The 23,517-nt window shown below is 37.1% G+C and overlaps 1 protein-coding gene across 1 annotated transcript in view; it reads right to left on the reverse strand.

The window, feature by feature from the left end:
* mapk9 (mitogen-activated protein kinase 9) overlaps positions 1–23,150 on the reverse strand; it is a 28,158-nt gene extending 5,008 nt beyond the window's left edge. Inside the window, exons 1-11 of the mRNA XM_087301570.1 lie at positions 22,943–23,150; positions 10,240–10,391; positions 9,700–9,829; positions 6,834–6,892; positions 6,278–6,416; positions 3,916–4,081; positions 3,748–3,819; positions 2,000–2,182; positions 1,637–1,761; positions 1,441–1,504; positions 1,077–1,148 (exon numbers count right to left, since the gene is read on the reverse strand). Coding sequence (XP_087157696.1) covers positions 1,077–1,148; positions 1,441–1,504; positions 1,637–1,761; positions 2,000–2,182; positions 3,748–3,819; positions 3,916–4,081; positions 6,278–6,416; positions 6,834–6,892; positions 9,700–9,829; positions 10,240–10,355 — 1,126 coding nt within the window. The 5' untranslated portion in view covers positions 10,356–10,391; positions 22,943–23,150. The remainder of the gene's footprint in view (positions 1–1,076; positions 1,149–1,440; positions 1,505–1,636; positions 1,762–1,999; positions 2,183–3,747; positions 3,820–3,915; positions 4,082–6,277; positions 6,417–6,833; positions 6,893–9,699; positions 9,830–10,239; positions 10,392–22,942) is intronic.
* Between the last annotated feature and the right edge of the window lie 367 nt (positions 23,151–23,517).

The following is a 23,517-nucleotide window of genomic DNA, read 5'->3' on the forward strand; positions in this document are numbered from 1 at the left end:
AAATAATATTAATTGATTTTTACGTATTTACATTTAACTCAATAACCATCATTTTACAGCTTAAAAGCCAATGAAATAACCACATTTAAGATTACAAAAACTTTTATTATTAATATTGAATGCAGTGCCAAGGCAGCACTACTGCAAATAGCAGGAATGAGTTGCTCTTGTGATCTGATCGGTGCAGCAAAAAAACAACTTCGCTTTTTGAAAGCAAAGGTTCCATTCCTTCATTTTCTTTTTGGCTTAGTTCCTTTATTAATCTATGGTCGACACAGCGGAATGAGCCACCAACTTATCCAGCATATGCTTTACGCCAAGGGTGTCCAAACTCTGTCCTGGAGCGCCGGTGTCCTGCATATTTTAGCTCCAACTTGCTTCAACACACCTGCAAGGATGTTTTTAGACTGCCTAGTAAGAGCTTGGTTAGCTAGGCCAGTGTCTGATTGGGGTTGGAACTAAACTTTGCAGGACACCGGCCCTCCAGGACTGAGTTTGGACACACCTGCTTTACACAGTGGATGCCCTTCCAGCTGCAACCTAACACTGGGAAACATCCACACACACTCATTCACACACATACACTACAGACAATTTACCTTACCCTATTCACCTGTACCACGTCTTTGGACTTGTGGGGGAAACCGGAGCACCCAGAGGAAAACCACATCAACACAGGGAGAACATGCAAACATTACACAGTAATACCAACTGACCCAGCTGAGGCTCGAACCAGCGACTTTCTTGCTGTGAGGCTATCGTTCTACCCACTACGCCACCATGATGCGTAGTTTGATGCATGTTTCATAGCATTGCGATTTTTGCGTTTAGTAAAAGCTGTTTCAGATTGCGAGAGAGCTGGAGGGAGAGTGAAATCAGTGCCCTGAACAATGCTGGGCAGTGCAGATCAGTCAGACTTATTTTTTCTCTCATAATTTGTTCCATCATTAGTAATTACCTTAAATACGCATCATTCACTTTATGCATTATAACTCTGCTTTGGAATAAAAGTAGCAGCATAATACAGATTATTTAAATAATAAAACAATAACTATTAAAGAAAATATGTGACTCACCTAAACACTCCTCTTTCAGTACCCCATTCTTGTTCCGCTCCTCCCAGTCCATTACTTCTTTATAAATCAACTCTGCAAGGAGGGAAACCCCACCCCAAGAAATCATTAACAGAGTTCAGTGGATTTCTATCTGTTTTTTGTTTTTTTTACAAACCCTTTAGCAAACATTAGGATTATGAACTTTTAATGTCAAAATCTTTTAATGACACAAAATCCACCCGATTACTGTTTATTAAAATGAGAACACAAATGACCTTGGATACATTTAACCAATACACCACAATGATCATTTCTGCTGTAGACATTTATTTACATCTACAGGTAACTTTTAACAGAAGATGTTGACAGCAGAGGGCGACTGTACCTTTCCACTGCTCAATGCTGTGTTCCCGCTCCTCAAGCTGCTTGTCTGAGATCTGTGGAGGAGGCTGAACACATAAAACAATCAGTACAAATTCAAGGCCCAAGACCTCCCTGACATCGTAAAAACGTCCCCTGTAAAACAGTTTGTGCTAGTCTGGGCAGGACAAAGTGACATAGATAGACAGAGGTGCACTGACCGCATCAGCCTCAGCTGGGTCGTACCACACATGAATGTAGGGGTGATTAAGAGCCTCCTGCACAGAGATACGGCATTCAGGGTCGATTACCAGCATCTTGGAAAGCAGATCTCGTGCTTGACTTGCTACATTGAAAAGAATAGAAATCGGGTGTCAGTTAACGGCATTGTTATCCCAAAAATGATCATTTACTCAGCCTTCCCTCATTTAGTTCTAAACCTTTATGAGTTGACCAGATTTGATACAAGTGGAGAGTGATTAAATGACAGAAATTTCATTCTTGGGTGGACTATGCCTTTAGGAGTGTGCTAGTGTAAAGTAGAAAAAGAAACAGACATGAAAGAAAAGCGAGGATGGTTTTACTTTTGATCTTGTCATGCTCCGTCTCTGATGGGAAGGCCCAGTCGGGAAAAAGCTCATTAAAACTGACTCCAGGAAACTGGGGTTTGTTCATCACATAGTTCCTTACAGTCTCCATCAAACGGTTCATAAACTCCAGAGAGGGGGTTCCCAGAATCTCGATCACCTTATTCCACTGGTCAATATCTGAGATGAGCTTAGTTAAAGAGGATGATGAAATTAAGAACAGTTGCTTTTTTTAAAGGCATCATTATCCCAAAAATTTTAACCATTTTCTCACCCTACTGTTGTTCCAATGTCGTATACCCATTCATTTTTTTCTTCAGACGACAATATAAAATTTAAAAGATTTTTCATTCATTTTCCTTAGTTTCCTTTTTAGAGGTCGCCACAGCGGAATGAACTGCCAATGTTTGTTCTCATATACAACAGACAATTTAGTTTATTTGATTCACTTATAGTGCATGTCTTTGGACTATAGGGGAAACCCTTGCGAACACAGGGAGAACATGCAAACTCCACACAGAAATGCCAACTGGCCTAGCCAGGATTCTAACCAGCAAGCTTTTTGCTCTGTTAAAGATTTTATTTTATTTTTTTATTAATATCCAGCTTGTGCTCTTTTATATAAAAGGCAAGTAGAAAGTACAGTATCAAAGTAAAAGTAGTAACAGTAAGTAAAAGTTATAGCATCAAAGAATGTATTCATGTACATTACTATGTAATGGTTTCTTTTTATTTGTGAGTTGGTTGTGCACAAAATCAAAGTCAGGATTTTTACTAATTGCAGTATTAGATTAAATGAAACCTCCAGAACATCTAGAATATATGGTATGACATGCAGAGGACCGTTTTTGCAACAAATTATTTCTCATTCTACTATTGTCTTTCCACAAAAGAAAGAAGGGCATACAGCATTGGAACACAGTGCGTTTTACTTTTAAATTACCTATTCCCTTACTTAATAGAACAGACAATGGAGAATAAAAAGAAGATTAAGTATGGTTAATCAAAAGAATGGCCAGAGAGGAAAAGTTTGCAGAACTATTCAGAGGAGTAGTGTGTGGTTTAATTTATCAGATGAGGGTTTCACAGACCTCTGGAGGATCATGATGGAATTGCATGCAGTTATTACTAGAACAGAATAATGCATTGTACAATACAAGTTAAAAGTGTGGAAACATTAATGTTTGAAAAAAAGTCTCTTCTGCATGCAAAGGCCAGATTTATTCGATCAAAAACACAAGTTAAAAAAATTGCTAAAACAGCACTCAGATTGAGATATTAGTTGTATACTGTGTGTTTTAAAATGTACTTTATTTGTCTGATGCAAAGCTGAATTTTAAGCATCATTGCTCCAGGCTTCTGTGTCATATTATGCTTCAATATTCATCTAAATAAGTTCCTTTAAATAATTTTTCAGAAAGGTTATTTAAGGTATTAATGTAAAATTAAAGGAAATTAAAGATGAAAACATCATCTGCTTCACAGTTTGGGGACAATTTTATTTCACTTTAGTAAACAAGTTGAAAACAGTTACTCTAAATGTAAAAAAAATAAAATGAAATAAAAATTCAGTTTTTAAATTTTTTTTTTGTTTTTATTGTATTTTTGATCAAATAAATGCAGGTGAATATATATTTGAAGAGCATATTTGAAAAACTAAAATATGAAACTGACATTAAAAAATAGCATTGCAAAAAATGCAAGCTTAACTGCTTATTTTTCAGGTTTTAGAATTAAGTGGATACGATCAGTGCCCTGGAATATGACGCTCCCTTTAACCATTTCGCCCATGATGCAGCCTACAGACCAGATATCCACTGCAAAAAGACAATCAAATATTAATAACACAATTTCATTTCAATATCTTCATTGGCTCTGAAGGGCATTACCGCCAAAAAAAAAAACAGCATTACCGTTCTCCTTGTATTTCATGCCCAGGATGACCTCTGGCGCTCTGTAGTATCTGGTCACTACGTAAGGTGTCATCATAAAATTAGTGCAGGCGGTTCTGGCCAGTCCAAAGTCTAAGATCTTTAAAGTGCAGTCGGACTTCACCACTATATTACTGGGCTTCAGATCCTGAATAGCAAAGAGAATGCAATCCCATACTGTCATGCTGAAAGACAATCTCACACATTAACACAATGAAAGGTCTCAGTAGTTTAAAATTCACTTATTAAATCAAATTATTAGACTTTATTAGGAAATGTGGGGTTCTCTCCTTGAATATATGGAATTGTGTACTCTCTGGATGATAATTATTTTTACATTCTTTCCTACTGTGACAGCTCATGTGACCAGGCTTTTAATTTAAGGTTTAAACAATTGTTCTGGTTGGCATTATTTATTTATTTATTTTTATTTTTACAGTTCTAAGACATAAATAGATTTAGGGGTCAATGATTGTTACAATCATTTTGGATCACTTAACTCTCTACATGTTAAAATCAAGCAGCAACCTCCTGCTCTCCCTCGTGAAGCAAATACGGAAGTAACTGAAACTGCAATTCATCGAAATTCCGCTATTCCTGGCTCTATGTGGAGCAAATTTCTTTTTGAGCCCACTGTTACAATGGCAAACTTTACCAGGAAAAAAAAGTGTTTACAGCCTGGTACAAAAAACAGTTTTGGTTCATATAGCTGATATTACCCTTCATAAAAACGGAGTTTTTTTTTTTTATCTCATCGGTTTCATTTATTTTAAGTTATATTAAGTTTGCATAATTAAGGGTGTGGCCATTTGAGTGACAGCTAGGTCTCGCTGGTCGCCATCACTTCACCTCAGCTGATTCCGACTGATTAGCTGCTGAACTCTGCATATACATAATATTTTTGTTTTGTTTTATGTGGCTTTGCAAAATCAGTTGCCTTTTGGAATTATTTCTTACAATTATTAGATGATATGGCATGCTGTGTGCACTTAATTGTGCTCACAAACCATTCACATGGCCTCCATTTCCCAGGTGAGTAAAATTCTAAATGTATATACCATATCTATAAATGTATTTGTTTTATTTAAAATTATTTATCATTTATAATGTTCTTTAGACCTGTAATGCACTCCAGAATCTGACATATTGATTAACTGTAGGCTCCAAAAAAAGATGGATGGGCTACAGCAGCAGAAGACCACACCAGTTGCCACTTCTTTCAGCTAAGAACAGGAAACTGAAACTACAATTCCCACAGGCTCAACAAAATTGGACAATAGGGCATATGCCGAGCTAGTGCTGTTCCCATGCTGATACACTTCCGGTGACCTGTTATTAAGAACTTTCCATAATTTCCATTTTATACGGTTCCTTTTACAGCATCGATGTTGTAATGTCATTAAAATACATTCAGTTAAATAAACTTTAGCATTTATTTGGTTGCTCAAGCAAAACGAGACAAAAAGCTGTTTACTCGCACGCACCCGTCAGAATTGGCAGGCTAACACAGAAGCTCCATTGAATATACTGGGGTAAAATAAATGCTCATTTTATAAAGATATGGCGGGGGAAATGTAATTTAATGCAGTGCTTCTTGTACAATCTGAGACCCACTTTAAATTGGATATCACTCAGTCAGTGGATATCGCTCATTTTTAAAGAAAACAGACCTTAAACGCACCGGATTTTGCATTGGCATTCAATTCGCCGGAAGCGCTTAACCCCGGTTACTGGCAAATTAAAAGTCTTATTAGCATGCTTCGGCATATACCCCATAGAAGATTGAAAAACATTGCTTGGTCTGATGAGTCTCGATTTCTGCTGCAACATTCGAATGGTAGGATCAGAATTTGGCATCAACAACATGAGTTCACTGTACTCAAATGACCTCCACAGTCACAAGATCAAAATCCAATAGAGCACATTTGGGATGTGGTGGAATGTGAGATTCGCATAAAAAATTTGCAGCTGACAAATCTGCAGCAACTGTGTGATGCTATCATGTCAATATGGACCAATATCTTTGAGAATTATTTCCAGTACTTTGTTGAATCTATGCCATAAAGAGTTAAGGCATTTCTGAAGGTAAAAGGAGGTCCCAAACCGATGCTAGAAAGGTACTTTATTGTACCTGATAAAGTGGCCAGTGAGTGTATAATACTAACAGTAAAATTAGTCGCAACGTCTTCCTATTACCATAATAATAACTAAACAATAAGCCAAATATTCATTTTAAAGAAAGTTTCTGTGACTACATGATATAATGATAATTTTTTCCACACATAAAATGGCAAAACACTCATTTAGTGACTCTCATTGCAGCACTACAGAGAGATCCTCTTACCCTGTGAATGATGCCAGCAGAGTGTAGATGTCTGATGCCACACAGGATCTGGTAGAGCAGGTAAGACATCCTTTCATGGTCCAGATCCATGTGGATCACCTGACAAAGACTAGCATCCATCAACTCCATCACCAAATACCTGACCAAAAAAATACAAAAACATATACCCATCGGATTCTCCAAGGTTTCTGTGCTTACATTCAGCTCAGAACATCTCTTACATGCATAATACTGATGAGCAAAGAATAAAACAACCTCAGATCCCAAACCTAAAACTTAAAGACAGCAAGAGAAGTGCTGTTGTCAGGAGTTGTAATTAATCTTGATTTAATAACATATCATTTCAGATCCTAAAGCTATAATTACCACATGCAGCAACGGAACAGTGTAATTCATCAGTTGTTCGTGAGAGCGCATTGTGGTCTCAGCAAAACCATGAATGCTAATAACCACTCCTGGGACCAAAACACCTATTCACCCAGCGGTCACCTGATCTCAGATTACATGAAATGACAGGGTCAGCAAAAACGCACCAATTTACAAGTTCAAAACTTACAAATCCTGGAACTCCTCCAACGACTTCTGGGGTGTGAAGACGTTAAGCAAATGGATGATCTGGAAAGAAAAAAGTGAAGGATGAGAAACAAACCTACATAGAGATGTGGACAAAACTGTTGGTAGACTTCCACTGAAGAAAGAACAAACTGCAGCGGTCACCGAAATAACAATGATTAATAAAAATTTATTAAAATTAAAAGAATGAAAATCAGATATTGCTTTTGAATTGTGGTTTTAGCTGAAACAAAATTGAAGGGTACCAACAATTTTGTCCACTTCTGTATAAGAAACAGCTTGGCAACGAAGGCCAGTGTCTCACAACTCAATTTTAAGTTCCTGTAGCTATCAAATGAGGAAACGCTTTACAATAGGGTTGTGTTAGTTAATGTATTTATTAACATACATTTAGTATAGTATTCATCTTTGCTAACATTAGTTAATAAAAATAAAGTTGTTCATTGTTAGTTTATGTTGTAACAGTGCATTGTTGTTTTCAAGAATGAATTTGGATTTTAATAATGCATTAGTAACTAGAACTTAATAATAAATATCATACAAGTATTGTTCATTATTAGTTCATGTTAGTAAATAGATTAACTAATAACCTCATATGTATATTTAATTAAACTTAGTACTTGCTGATTAATCAATGTGAGTTAATGATAAATATGTTACATTTAGCACTTTAGGTTTTAGAAAAGTGCATTATAAATCAGGCATGTGATCAGCCAAGGACAAAAAAGAAGACGAAATCGTTTAAAAGCCTTAAAATATTAAGTCCAGTTGAATTTAGTAGCCTAATATACTTAAACATTTCACCCTGAAAAAATATCATAAACTCTTTTTAGCGATGTATCACTTTTACTTTCCCTTTCCTTCAGCGTTGTCCCTGCTTTTGAATAGTTTTAATTAATTATAAAATACATTTTTATCAATTTGTAATAGCTTATCATCTAAACATTCAGGTTTTAAATTTGAGGTGCCCGGCTCTAGAACAGGTGATTTGCTGAGGATAATAACAAATGTGCAAACTGATTTTATTTATAATGTACATAGAGTGCACATGATAATGACATGCAATGGAGAGAGCGGAAGAAGCGTGCACAGCTGCGCATGAATTCATTCATTCATTTTCTTGTCGGCTTAGTCCCTTTATTAATCCGGGGTCGCCAAAGCAGAATGAACCGCCAACTTATCCAGAATGCAGCGGATGCCCTTCCAGCCACAACCCATCCCTGGGAAAGCTGCGCATGCATTTAAAACTATTTCATGATCAGTGGCTTCCTCGTTTGCGCACATTATAGGACTACACAATGTCATTTTACACAATAGTCTAAGTAGGTCTACAATTACATCCCTGAAAGATGACCAGAATGAAGCAGTTACTACTTCTTCCTGTGCACAATGATGAACACTGTAAGGGTAAACCATTAGGTAGTCTGCTTTGATGACGAAGAACCACGCTGACAAAGTTGAAGGCAACTGTATGTAGTGTGAGTACGCCCTTTTTTTGGCGAAAAGAGCAAATGGTCTGTTTTGAGAATGTTTATGGTACCTTTCTAGACTTTAACTACTACTTTTTCTACCTTTTACTAGACCTTTCCTGTCTATGAAGGATGAGGGAGCTCTCAGATTTCACTTAACATACCTTAATTTGTGTTCAAAAGAAGAACGAAGGTCTCAAGGGTTTGAATTACATATGGGTAATTAATCAATGACTTTATACTTACTATTTATACATGTTTTAAGGCTGAACCCCACACTACACTCTTTATACAATTTTCTGAGACAGGCATTAACATTTTTACACTTTTCTTTCTTGTTTAAACACTCTCAAAGTTCAAGCCTTCATAGAAAATTTCAGAATGAAACCAAAAGCCAAAACCTGTTGTTGGCGCAAACATTCACACGGTCGTAAAAGGTTTATAAAGCTTATTAGCTTTTGTGTGAATGACAGTTGAAAGTAAAACACAGACGTGCACATTTGCATGTTATTTAAAATGAAAATATTCAGATGGCGCACTGTGGTGCTGCAGAACTATAAAAAGTGTCCCAATTCTAAAATGCATGCCACTGCGTGGTGTACCGTGGCACAGCGCATCCGGTTTGTGACCACCTTTATAATGGTCTTGCTGCAGACAGTTACAAGCCTTTTTGCATCCTTCTTGGAACTTACACTGCTAGCAATCAGCAATTTATGTTAATTTGGCAAGCTGAACGCATTCTGAACTGTAAGGAGACACAGAGGACATTGATTGAAAATGGTTTACAGCCAATCAGGTTGCAAAACACAATGCTCTGTTAAAAAAAAAAAAAAAAGCATGTCAAATTGCACAAAATAATTCCGCGAAACTGCAAAGCCTAGAAAGGTTATAGCGAGGGACCACTATGATTACATTTAATTAGCCAATTAAATGTTTAAAAGTCGTTTAAAGATAGCACCGATGACATACGATGCAACATAGATGATTGCTTCAGAAAAATTACATTTACACAAAACATACAAAACAAAAATCATACCACCAAAATAATGATGAGGCTCAAACTCTATTACTGATTATAAATATTTGACAAAACTCTATTGATTCAAGGATTACATTTAAATTTAGCTTATGCCAATAGTGTGTGTTTTTGTGGTACTCCAATTCTTATTTACTTTTTTTTTTTTTTTCTAAAATGAGCTGTTTGGAAGTAACAGGAGAGAAATGTCAGAGCTAGTTGTTTTATTGACTTCTTTACTGTTCGAGTGTGACAGAACATTCCTGGGGAAAAACAGCCTGTGACAGCCTGACTGAAATGGAGCTGTTTGAGTGTGCAAACAAAATGTACTTTGAGTGGAAGAGTGCACTGTTAAGGGGACGTACGTTCTTGTGGTTAACACACTTGAGCAGAACCAGCTCTCTGTAGGCCCTCTTTGCATGGGTCTGGTTCTGAAAGGGCCGGCTCAGTTTCTTCACAGCAACTGGGACGCCAAGCACTGTGTCCAGAGCGGAGCTAAACACAAAAAATGGGCACATTAATGTAATCACAGTCATCACTGCTGTTCCTATCACCCAAGTATGATTTATATTCATATTCAAATTCATGCATGGATAATGTCCCTTTGTTCCTCAATCCCCTTTAAATGCCATGTCATTAAGGTATTGGGACAACATTACAGCACACAGTGTTTAGTGTCCATCTCCTGTGCTTGGATAAACAATTTAAACATGCAGCTAGCGTTTCATTACTGCAGCTGTAAACCAGGCGTTGAAGCCTCTAATGAGACATTCAGGTCAATGACAAAAACACATCTGCTGCGCTCATGACAAATAGAGACAGCCGATGCCTAATGGGATGTGTGATGATGACATCATTTAGCATGGAGGCAGATAAAGCTCCGCTAATTCCAGTCGCCCACTCACCAGACGATACCCTGGGCACCGGATCCGATGGCGCGGAGCTGCTGGTAGCGTCTGAGGACCGTAAAGGTGGAGTCGCCCACCTGCACGCTGTAGAACTGCCCTTCCCCCTCAGTCATGGCTCCTCCCACTGGATGCCTCTAGACGAATCAAACCTGAAATTCATAGGAGTAAATGAAGAGCAATGAAGAAATGATGTGAGACGTGGCAGTGATGACTGCATACTGATCTCACTCCCCCGTGTTTACGGCACCGTGTGGGGGATGACATTGCCGATGACTCATCCAAGGAGAATCAGATACAGGGCAAAGCCATACTGAATGACACACACGATACCCTACCTATAGGATGCCATTAGAGACAGGAGTAAAGCCAGAGATGTGGTAGATAAAAATCACAGTTTATCGACCAGGACATGCTTAATGGATTTCAGCCAACATAAAACAAAAACAAAAAAACTTGTGTTTATCCTAAACAGACTTTGCTGAACTAATAAAACCTCTGTTTACAATTAAAGGAATTGTTCACTCAAACATTTTTTTATTCTGACATTATTTACTCACCCTTGACTTATTTTAAACCCGTTTTGCTTTTTTTTTTTCTGTTGAACCTGAAAAAAAGACATTTTGAAGAATATTGGAAACCTTTAACTATTGTCATCTATATTAGGAAAAACAAATACTAATGAGGTCAATGGTTCCAGCGACGTCTCTAACTTTATTTCATATGCAAGCTATTTTTCCAAAATTGAATGCGTCCGAGAGCTACTTGTGTTATGGTCACTGATTTTTTTTTATTAATTGTACACTCACCAGCCACTTTATTATGTACAACAGCTTTTTACGCAAATTTCTAATCAGTCAATTACATGGCAGCAACTCAATGCATTTAGGCACATATAGACATATCCATATCATAAACCGCAAATCATCTCAGACTGGTTTCCTGAACAAGACAATGAGTTTGCTGTTCTCAAATGGCCTCCAGTCACCAGAACTCAATCCAATAGAGCACCTTTGGGTTGTGGTGGAACGAGATTCGCATCATGGATGTGCAGCTGCCAAATCTGCAGCAACTGTGTGATGCTATCATGTCAATATAGGCCAGGAATATTTCCAGTACTATGCTGAATCTATGCCATGAAGGATTAAGGCAGTTCTGAAGACAAAAGGGGGTCCAACCTGCAACTAATAAAATAGCCGTTGAGTGTATATCATATAATGCATCATATATCTTAAATGAACAAAAAAATTTGTTTAATAACAGTTAACCAAAAAAAAAAAAAACTGTTACAAACAATAATATTTGTATTTTATATTTTATACAGTAATTCATTTTCTTTTTGAAGAAATAGAGTGCGATAAATTGTGTTGCAGAAATAGAAACCATTTCTAAAATAGAAACTAATAGAAAATAAAATAGAAAAAAATAGAAAAAGACACAATGCAATATAACAAAGAAAAGTGAGAAAGACAGTGAAAGTGTGAAGGATGAGTATTAGATTCATTTTGTTTGTTGTTTATTGTCACTAAAGTTTACTTTTCCCTGGTTCCTTTTTAAAACAACTTTGAACCGTGTGACATTGGTACCAAAGCCTATGAAGGTGGAGGATGGATGAATGGCCGGAGAGTTTTCGCTGATGAGGGGGATGTGAGGTCAGTCAACAGGATGGACTAAGGAACAGAACGTGCTGATTTTGCTCTGTTGTTGTAATTACATATCACTGCATAACTAATATATATCTAAACAAAAAAAGCCTGATGGTTTTCGGCCAATTTAACTAAATGAGAATTAGAATGGATGGACACCCATCTATGTTAGTTTTCTAAATTAATGAAATGTAAATCCATTTACACATGCTACTCAAAATCAAAGTACAAGTAAAGTGTTGGAATCCCAACACTAGAGTCTTCAGAATATCTTCTTCTTGTTCAACAAAATAAACAAACAAAAAGTTGAGTAAGTGAAGACAGAATTTTCTTTTTTGGGTGAACAATCATTAGCTGCGTCGAAATGGCACACTACACAATATGCACTTACACACTCAACAGCTACTCAACACTACACAATATGCACTTACACACTCAAAAGCATAGTATGTGTATGTAGTGTCATCGCAAATGTATCACTAATGTTTTTTTTTACTAAGAAGAAATTCAAACTGTTTTGAAAAAATGAAAAAAGGAACCATCTGCAAAAAAAGGAAAATATTCAATGTAAAAAATCATCTTTGCTACTGTTGCTGATAATGCTAAATATAGAAATCCATCCAATACATCTTGTACAACATATTTATTTTCAATTAATGACTCAACAATTCATACATAAAACATCTTGTTTAGTTATAGGTAGATCCTTTTTGAAAACTTATTCAGGGACATCATTTTGATCATCTTTCACCAGCGTCAAACATTCACCAGTCAGTGTCAAGTTTCATTAAATGGTGCTTTTAATCTTTACTATAAACATCAGTGTTTATATCTGAACTATAAACTGTTCTCCCAGTACTTCAGTGTTATTTAATTGTTTGTAAGAACTGAAAAGGTGTGAAAACAATCTCTCAGTAATTGTTGTAAATGCTGGATTAGCCTACAAGTTAAAAAAAAGTTATCAATTCGCGGGTCACATGCGTTCCGAACTGTGGGCTGTGATTCGTACGGATCACGGATTAACCATGATCCGTTACAAGCCCACTCAAATCAGTAGTGGTTTCGATACTGCCATTTGGCCAGTCAGATCATCAGAGTGATCCAAATGCACTGTTGTGTGTAGTATTCTAAGATATTTCATATCTTCTGATGAATATTTTAGTCCAGGGGTGTCAAGCTCAGTTCCTGGAGGGCCGCAGCCCTGCACAGTTTAGTTCCAACCCTGTTCCAACACACTTACCTGTACGTTTCAAACAAGCTTGAAGGGCTCAATTAGTTTGATCAGGTGTGTTTATTTAGGGTTGAAACTAAACTGTGCAGAGCTGCAGCCCTCCAAATACTGAGTTTGACACCTGTGTTTTAGTCTCTACAGTAGTCTAGTACAAGTTCACATTAATTATTTTCTTTGCAACAGCATGTGCACAAAGAATGTGTGCTGTTACACAAACTGCTAATGCTTGCTTTAACCCTAGTTTACTGTTCAAATTTACTACCCTTTTGTTATGTTTGTGGCTGTTTGTGCCTCATAGACTTCCATTTATAATGACATTTTTTCACTGTCAACAGTAAATACAAAAAACATATTAGCTATTCCCAAAAGAATAAACAAGGGACAATCAAGAATGCATGATTAAATGCCGTCATGGCTTTTAATGGAACTCAATGGGGCAAAAGCAGCACCAAACATAACAAAAGGGTAGTACATTTGCCCAGAGTCAGTGTGTTGTTGAATTTTTTTTTACAATTTTCAATGCATTTTTTCAAAATATGTGTCAAAATAAGAGGTCAACAATAATCATTCCTTGATCTGAATTGCAGAGTAAGTTCTGGTCAAATTAAGACTCAAAATCACCCCAGAGTGGACGAAAAGATCCCCAACATCGCACAAAAGAGGTGTAAAGATTAATCTGTGATCTGTACGAATCAAAACCCACAGTTCGAAATGCAAGTGACACAAAGATTAATAATTTTGTTGAACTTGTAAGTTAATTCAACATTTATAACAATTGCAAAGAGATCGCCTCCGGCGTCATTTAAAGCACGTGTATGAAAGCATTTTAGCTTCCCTGTAAAATATAATGATGACGAAAAAAGTTGTGGTGGGACCTAAATGCTTTCTTATTTTATTCATTAAAGGTGTTTTCTTTCACTGTTTAGCCAGCAATAACGCATACAGTGACATTCAAAGATCGTGATTTTAATTCAAACCCGCACAACATGAATGATAAATGATAATATTTGTATGGTTATGGTTATTTAGCATTATCAGCAACAGTAGCAAAGATCACATTTCCTATTTAATATTTTCGTTTTTTTCAGCTGATTCTTTTTTTTATTATAAAAATTACAGGTTCTAAGTTATATTTGTTAAAGCCAATGATTTTTGCAAAAATATTTTTGTATAAATAACAAATGACATCGTCTCCTCCCTTTTTCGCTGATTCAATGTTCCAATCCATGACTCAAAAACTGTAGTGTAATCCGAACCATGAAATTTGTGATGTGTTACACCACAAGCACACAAGGATTAATGCAATTCAAACCTGCAAATTTTATGCAATAGCAAGAATGACATTTGTGCTTTTAAGGTCATGGCACACCAAGATGCCAAAACCTGACTGTGGTATTAGGCTGTGTTGCTCCACTCGCTGCAAGTAACAGCCAACCAACATGATCTGCACCTGTGGAATAACCATCCACACCAGCAGGTGCCAGTAAGCCAAAACGGATAAACAGATGTTCAAGAACTGCAGATTGTTAAACTGCAAATAAACAGCGCTTCTTTACAGTTTTCCCCTTGTTGTCATGTGCATGCTGTTATGACCTCCGTTTTTTACTTTGCTCAAGCTCACCAAGTTGAGCAGACACTCCAAGTGAGCTGAAGTAATAATTGGCAATTCAACATGGGGGACTGAATTCAGTTTTCAGAAAGTCACAGATGCAGAAACCAAAGAAAAAAAAAAAAAAAACAGGCAACCAGACGCTCAACAGCTGTGGTGATATTTATCCAAGCGATTAAATACACAAATGCTAAAAATCGGTTGAATAACTGATAAATTATAACTGATAAAATGTATGCCATCATTTTAATTAAATGAATGCACCAATGTATGTATTCTATACAACATGCATTTCACTAGTTCAGACAAAAGGACAAATGCATTTTTACCTCTGATGAGTCTAGTAAAGACAGCCTCAAGCCGATGAGGCAGATTGCGTCATTGGACATGCCCTGGTCCCTGCTTCACTTTACTTCCAAGTAATCCCTCAAACACTGACGCAAAAAAACTATATTTCAAAGATTTTTTTCTTCCTTGTGTATTATTATTTAACAAACTCACTGTGGGCTCTAAATTTCCTGTTTTCCTTTCATGTCTTCACTCTTCCCCTTCTGAGAGCAAAAGATGCTACACCGCAGCAAGCACTGCATCTTCAAATATCAGAAAATATCCTACATGTAAACAGGTTCTCTAGTGGGATTCAGTCTTTCCAACAGATCCTCCTCCTTGCTGCTGTCATTTTTTTATGCAACAGAAAAAATCCCAAAGTTATTTGCAACTTCTATTATAAAATGTTCAAGATCAAAAAGGAAAAGCAAAATCCCTCTGTGAATCACAAATAAACCCAAGCTGCATTTAGACAACTTTCACGTCAATAAAAGACAAAGCTAACGTCTCACACATTAAAGAAAAGCTTCAACGGTGAGCTGGAGCTTTAGAATCATTAAGCTGCCTCCTTAAAGCCATCAGATCCAATTTCACCATGACTAAACATTATCTGTTTAAAGCAGGCCCAATAATCCAATCCCGTAATGAAGCAGGAACATGGCATAACAGTATGTGGGATTAAAATAAGTAACCTAAAACAGACTACATGAACTGACAAAAGAATAAGAAACTTCATATAATTAAAAAGTTTGTTACTGTGTATAACTAATAATGTAACACTTACATGTAATCTAGCACCTCTGTTGGTCTTGAGGTGAAAGCAAATTTAGAGCGACAAGATCAGCAGAGCTTGTCAAATTTCTGACAAAAATCAGCTTGAATGCAGTTAAGACTTCCAGTGTGATCCACTAGAAAAGCTCCTAGGTTTAAAGTAAAAAATAATGAGAAAGGCAAATCAGCTGGCTAAATTAAATATATATATATATATATATATATATATATATATATATATATATATATATATATATATATATATATATATATATATATATATATATATATATATATATATATATTTATTTATTGGCTATGTAAACAGCAATTAGACAACTTTGCTTGAGCATGTACCGCTCACTGCTTCTCTTGCTTGGTTTGGGCAGCACAAACCAAAATGACCTGACTGACAGGCAGATAGCATTACTGTCATATCAGTTATTTGAAAAACTTGTGCAATGAGACATCAACAATGTTGGAAGAAAATCATAAGTTAGAAAATGCTTTTCTTTGATTTTTTTCTTATTTCTTGTAGGGCTAAACAATGTATCGTTTGAGTATCGATATTGCAATGCGTGTATCCACAATAGTCACATTGCAATCTTAGATTGTTTAAGATATTTTAAAATACTTATATAAAATATACATAGGAGTCAATGGCGTAGTGGTTGTGCATTGACACATGTTGACCAGAGTTCGATTGTTAGGGGCTAATGCCCATGGTAATATCTCCAAAAGGCAAAAAGTTCGTAGGTGACAGGTCAGACTAAGTGTGGTTCAAAAACCCCTTATAAGCACCATAACAGCATGGACTAGAGCTCGTATGTGAGTGCCTGTTTTATCCCACAGAACCCTGCGCTCTGTTAAGGCTTGTCTTGTCCCTGTATGAAAATGTAGGGGTTTGGTTTGCATTGACGGCAATAAGTCAGACTTGTTTCCAGTGCATTGCTGGACTGGGCTGGCCTTTGTCACCAATTCTGTTCAGAATTTTTATGAACAGAATTTCTATGCACAGCGTTGGGCTAGAGGGGGTCCGGTTCGGGGATCCCAGTATTTCCTCTCTTATTCCCAGATCATGTTGTTCTGTTGGCTTTATCTGCACTGGGGTGGTTTGCTGCCGAGTGTGACGCGTCTGGGATGAGAATCAGCACCTCCAAATACGAGGCCATGGTGCTCCACCGAAAACAGGTGGTTTACTATCTCCAGTTTAAACAAAAGTCCTTACCCCAGGTGGAGGAGTTTAAGTATCTTGGGGTTTTGTTCACGAGTGACGGAAGGATGGAACATGAGATTGTCAGGCGGACTGGTGCAGCGGCAGCAGTAATGCGGTCGATGTATCTGTCCGTTGTGGGAAAGAAGGAGCTGAGCCGAAAGGCAAAGCTCTCAATTTACCGGTCAATCTACATTCCTACTTTTACCTATGGTCTTGAGCTTTGGGTCATGACTAAAAGGACAAGATCTCAGATACAAGTGACCGAAATTAGTTTTCTTTGCAGGGTGGCAGGGTGCACTCTTATAGATAGGCCGAGGAGCTCTGTCAACCGGGAGGAGCTTGGAGTAGAGCCGCTGCACATCGAGAGTCAGCTGAGGTGGCTTGGGCATCTCAGCTGACTGGAGGGACTATGTCTCTCAGCTGGCCTGTGAACACCTTGGGATTCCCCGGAAGATCTGGAGGAAGTGTCTGGGGAGAGGGAAGTCTGGGGTTCTCACCTAAGTCTGCTGCCCCCGCGACCCGGCCCCGGAAAAGCAAATGAAAATGAATAAATGAATGAATGAATACTGTTACACTCCCAAAAACAACATTTTATTTTTGCTCCGTCATATTTATATATGTTGCAATTTTTTATATATATTATGCTGATGCAAAGCATAGAAAAAAACTTGATCCTCCCAGTCAATCTAAAATAAAGAAGTCCTTTTAAACATCTTCAAATGATCTGGCGAAATTATATTCATATTGCAGCAAAATAAAATATCGCAATGTCCGATGTACCCCAATATAGTGCAGCCCTAATTTATTTTACATTTTTCTAACTCTTAAATTAAGAAACATTTCCTAGACAAGTGAAAAGTTCTACTCTGTTTTTAGAAATAATAAGTCAGAACAGAGTTTTTCCCTTAAAACATTTTCTGCTAATGTGGTAAGTATAAGTATATTTTTTCTAAATATTTAATATTAAAAAAATAGATTTTTTTTTCCGGAATATTTTCGAATATTAAAAATAAATTAAAAATTTTTATAATGGAAAACAAGATTATTTTAACCCATTGAAAGAATATTTTTCTTGTTTTAAGGAAAACATAAAGATAATATTTATTATTTGACTAGAAAAATGCTTCTAGAATTAAAGAATTATTTATCTATTTGGACTAAAAATAAAACAAAGACTTCTAAGAAAAGCATTGGTTTTTCAGTGATATACTTTGCAACACAAACTGGATGTTCCAGATATTTCAGACGAAACCACAATTCAAGTTCCTGCATGCGTTTCTTATTTGGACAAATGCAGCTCACAAATCACAAAGACATTTACAGACATCAACTTTCTAACTGCAAGCATTAAATGTCTCAAGCCCCTCTTATCATAACATACAACTGTGCTCTAGCGAATACACCAGACTGATCCAATGATGCTGTACGACATGAAAAAGCTTGAGCAACACGATGCACACACCGTACGGCTCTCAGCGGTACATGAGTCAGCTTGTGCCCAGCCTGAATTACAGTCATGCTGCTAGGCCATGCTGTGCTAAATCACAGTCAAAATGGCCTGGCTTGTTTTTAGCATGGTGTAGCCGACAGGACCACTAGCCTAAATTTTTATCTCTGCCTAAGAGCTGTTTCAGGGCCATGTTCCCCCATTTGAGAGAAAAGACCATTTATCAATGCATCCCTGACCATTACGACCAAACCATATCCTGACAAACACGGAAAATAGGAGGATGTTCATGGAGAGATAGGATCAAAGCATTAGAATTAATTACCTTAGATCCATAAGTGGTACAAAGTCTCTGCATGTAACTATGAACCTGTTTTCAGTGAAATGGGTCACACAAGATGCATTCATTTAGTTTATACTTGATTTTAATATGTGTACATGTGTTTGTGGTCAGGATTTGACGAGTGGCATCCATCTTACATTTACTCCATCACTTTCACATGATCGTTTACATGTACTGTGAATGTACAAACTGTTGACTGTAGCAGTGTCCACTTGTGATCTTACTGACATAAGTGATTGATAAAAAAAAAAAAATTCTTCATATATTAATGGGTGGGTTTTGCCCTAAAAATGGTCTTTAAAATCTGCAGATTTCTGCATGTGCAGATTCCGTGTGGGCCTAGTTATAAGTAACGTGCTGTAAGTGCAATGTGTCATGTCAGTAATCACTTTACTCTAGTAAGTACAACATTTTAATTCACGGCCGTTATGAGGGTAGTATGAATGGAATTTGGCCACACTACATCTGTCATGTTGTCCTAATCATATGACCTATTTGCATTGCTTTTCTTCCATTAATAAATTGTAACATGTGGCCTTATAAGATAGTAAAGTCTCCACTGGATTTGCACTTCAGAATCTTGCTGGATGTAGAAAGTCATCCGGGTACTTGACTACTGTTTTTCTAACACTAAAGGGACACTACACTGCTTATGTACTGTTTTCTCATACTATACACTAGGGAAGCGTTCGATTTCAGATGCAACATCAGTCTTTACAATCAAATTAATCTTCTAGATCCTGAAAGACAACCAGATATATATATATATATATATATATATATATATATATATATATATATATATATATATATATATATATATATATATATTTATATATATATATAAACTGCTTGTTTAGTCAAAGATGAAGGTTAAAAATCCATTACAATTTTGAAGAGTGAAGGCATGGTCACTAAACATATCACTCCGTTGACTGCCATGCATACGTTTTAAAAAGGTAGAAAGTTATCTTGCTCAGTGAACTCTGACCGGTGAATCTGTACTAAGTGAAGCCACATGTCCAGCAGAAGAATGAAAAAATACTTCAGTGGACTTTCATGAACTTTCTGTAATTCAGTGTTACAGAAATGTGGTGTAGACCGCATAACTTTACACACTGAATGTATTTTATTTAGTGCTGGGCAAAGATTAATCATGATTAATCACATTCAAAATAAAAGTATGTTTTGGCATAAAATGTGTTCCCATCAGATCATTTACTATAGCCTTCAGAATTTACTCATTTAGGTGTCTGAATACATTGTAGGTGTTTTTGAAGCCTGTGGCTTTAAATGCAAATGAGCTGGTTCTCCCTGCCCACCCTTCCCACATGCGTGTCTGCTTCTCACCATGCGTTATGTCAGATAAAGATCTCATTAGTCAAATAAACAGCTCATAAGTCAAAAATACTAAGTAAGTTTATTTCATGTATTTGTGGTGGAGTTTATTCAAGCCTTTCTGAAATGATGAGTCTCATGCCTTATTCACACTAGCAGCGACTCTGTAGCTGCCTGTTGCTCTGGGTGGCGATTAAAACAATTGCGGGTGTTCCCACCTTGAGATTGCTTATAACGTTTATGGTAATATTCACAGAGAGCAAATGAGTTTGCGTGCCACTGAAAGTAAACGTTGTTCAGACGAAATACACGAAATATAAACGGAATCAGTACATAAAACGCTTAACTACAAAGATGATCAAGAAAAAATGTGTTCTCTGTCATTGCGGCTATTTATCTTCAGGCAAACGCAGGTCTGTGTATGTCTACAGCATGGAGAATACAACATGCTTCTGCCGAAGCTGAGAGAGGATCACATGAGCTTCTCTGGTGCTTCTATTGGCTGTCACTCAAGCAAGTCGCTCTTCATTTGCATAAAGTTGAGCTTGACACACCCACTTTGTCACTAACGGTCGCTGTCGCTCATGTAGATGGAGGTCGCTTGCTCTTTATTGAAATGAATGTTCGCTTGTCGCAGACATCCCAAGTAAGGAAAAGTGATTTCCAGTGAAGACAGGGATGATTTAAGGGAGATTGAGGGGTGGAGCGCGACATATCTGAAGAGCGGGGCAGGGGTGCACAACGTATCTGAAGAGCAGGGAGGGATACCGATGGAAAGAAGTGTGCAAAGAACTTGAGGACCGGGCAAAAGAAAAACGATTTCCGGGAGATTATCATTCGTTTGCAGGCATCCAGGAGTCTTTATGCATTTGGGGGTGACTCCCGAAACTTCCTGGAAACTTAGGATGTCTGTTGTCACTTGTCGCTGCAAGTCACTCATAGAAGCAGTACACACACATACATATATATGTGTGTGTTTACTAACACCACGCGGCCGCAGTGATTATAGCGGTTAAGAACAAAATATCAATTTTACTGTCTTTATTACAAACATGCTCTGTATTAAAAACTTTTAAACTTAATACAAAAATTAAAGAGTTGGAACAAATATTTTATCCCAGTTTATTTGCAAACAAATGTTCTGTGGACATGTCTATACATGTATTATAGAAACGTATGCTGTCAATCAATTCGGTGCACATGGAAACCGTACTCCTATGTCACGTTGAGCCTCAAAATCACTGGGATCTGGGTCCTATTTTAACATCAGGAAATTTTAAAAATGAGACTTGTTGGGTTTCTATTACTCCAACATGACAGTGGACACACAAACAGATAGTTCTGTCCAAACAGCTTACAGAAGCTGATTTTCATCATAGGTGCCCTTTAAATGGTGGCAAAACTAATTTTTAATTAGATTAATTATTTTTCCCTGAGCTATTTTTTTTATGACTTTTATTTTTTTTTATTTAAAGATGAAGTAGAGCATAATCGCTGCAGAATCCAATGAAACTTTGAGTGCCCAAAGTGCAATGCGATTTCCTCAGAACTTTCTAGTATCATCCTGAAAAATGAATAGAAATGTACAAGAAATAGCTGCTTAATGGCATCCTGCTATTAACTTTCTCACAAAACAAACACATACAAAAATACCTGCTGAGTGCTGCTGACACACATACAGTTCAAGTCAGTATTATTAGCCCACTTTAATTTTTTTTTCTTTGGTAAATATTTCCCAAATGATGTTTAACAGAGCAAGGAAATTATCACAGTATGTCTGATTTTTTTTTCTTCTGGAAAAAGTCTTATTTGTTTTACTTTAAGCTGTATAGAAGTGACTTGAAAAAAATCTGGTCAAATATTATTTACTGTCATCATGGCAAAGATAAAATAAACCAGTCATTAGAAATGAGTAATTAAAACTATTATGTTTAGAATTGTGTTGAAAAAATATTCTCCGCTAAACAAAAATTGCGGAAAAAATAAACAGGAGGGCTAATAATTTATCCAATGATGAACCAATAACGTAATATTGGACTGTAAATGTAAATAACAGGAAATCATACAAATCTTTCTCAATGAAAAGCTAACTTATTACAGGTGATTGTTTTAGATGTACTTCAACTTTTAATGTTAGGTGAATAAGCAACTAAATGGCCTACAGATATTAATCGTAGTTGAATTACAGTGCATCTCTTGACCTGCAGAATGTCAACACATCCTTCAGTTCATGCATCACAGCAGTGTCATTGACCTCATTCAGATACAAGTTGCCCCCCTTACAGGATATACACTGATATATTAAGCCAATCCACGAACACTAAATATAAATCCACAGCATGTCAAGAGTAGTTTTACCACGTTTTTAAGGCATGTCATTCTGCTGCCAGGCTGCAGTCGCTCCATCACAGCAAAGCTAAGTCGCAGCTAGCTACGTCCCTGCATAACATACACCAGTTAAACAATAAATCGCATTAAACTAATAGACTTTACATCCCAAACACTCATGGTGAGCTCTTCTGCGTGGCTGTGAGTGACTCTTGTGTCGGCCTGATCCATCTTGAGGCCAGAACTGCTGCAGATGTGTATGTGTGTGTGTGTATGTATGTGTGTCAAACTCCCGGCAAACTGGCACTCCACGACAACACGAGCACACAAACACGCGCTTTCTGCTCGCTCCTCCGTAAAAACACGACAGCATGTCTTTGTAGTGGATAAAAGAAACACACGACTGTTTGAGGTGTATACATTTTCGCTAGCTCGCTGCGTGCTTACCTTCTCTTCTTCTCCTCGCGTTCTCCAGTTCACTCCCATACATACACACACACGCCAGCAAACAGAGCCTCTGAACCGCGGAAGTGTCGGCGTTTATCGCTTCCACGTTCAACACGACGGACAGGTCAAGTTCAGCTCTCTTTTAGGAGGCTTGACAGTAAAATCCAGAGTGTGGCATGACTGACCGTTGGGCGGAGGTTGGTGGGACAGTATTTTTTCGACGTCTCTCTCTCTTTCTCTCGCTCGCTCTCGCGCACTGGGTAGGATGACGTAATGGCGCACTCGTCAGGTCGAGTTGTAACTTTTGATGCAGATTGAAAAGTTGCAGGAAGGATTGAAGTTCACTGTCAAATTGAGGTTGTGGCTAATAGACGAGAGACTTGTTGTCTATAAACATCGTTTTTAACTAGGCCAGGCTTCACAAATATAAGGCCTCCGTGCTGTCATAGTTTTTCTGTTAAACACAATAGTTTGTTTAAATGTAAATCCCATAGACGGTAAATCCAAACAAATTTCTTCATTATATTCGCTAATAATTGTTTGACACTGAAAACACGCCCTACCCAATATATATA

Source organism: Danio rerio, chromosome 21 (assembly GCF_052040795.2).
Source record: "Danio rerio strain M-AB ecotype USA chromosome 21, GRCz13ab, whole genome shotgun sequence".
NCBI classification, from domain to species: domain Eukaryota; kingdom Metazoa; phylum Chordata; class Actinopteri; order Cypriniformes; family Danionidae; genus Danio; species Danio rerio.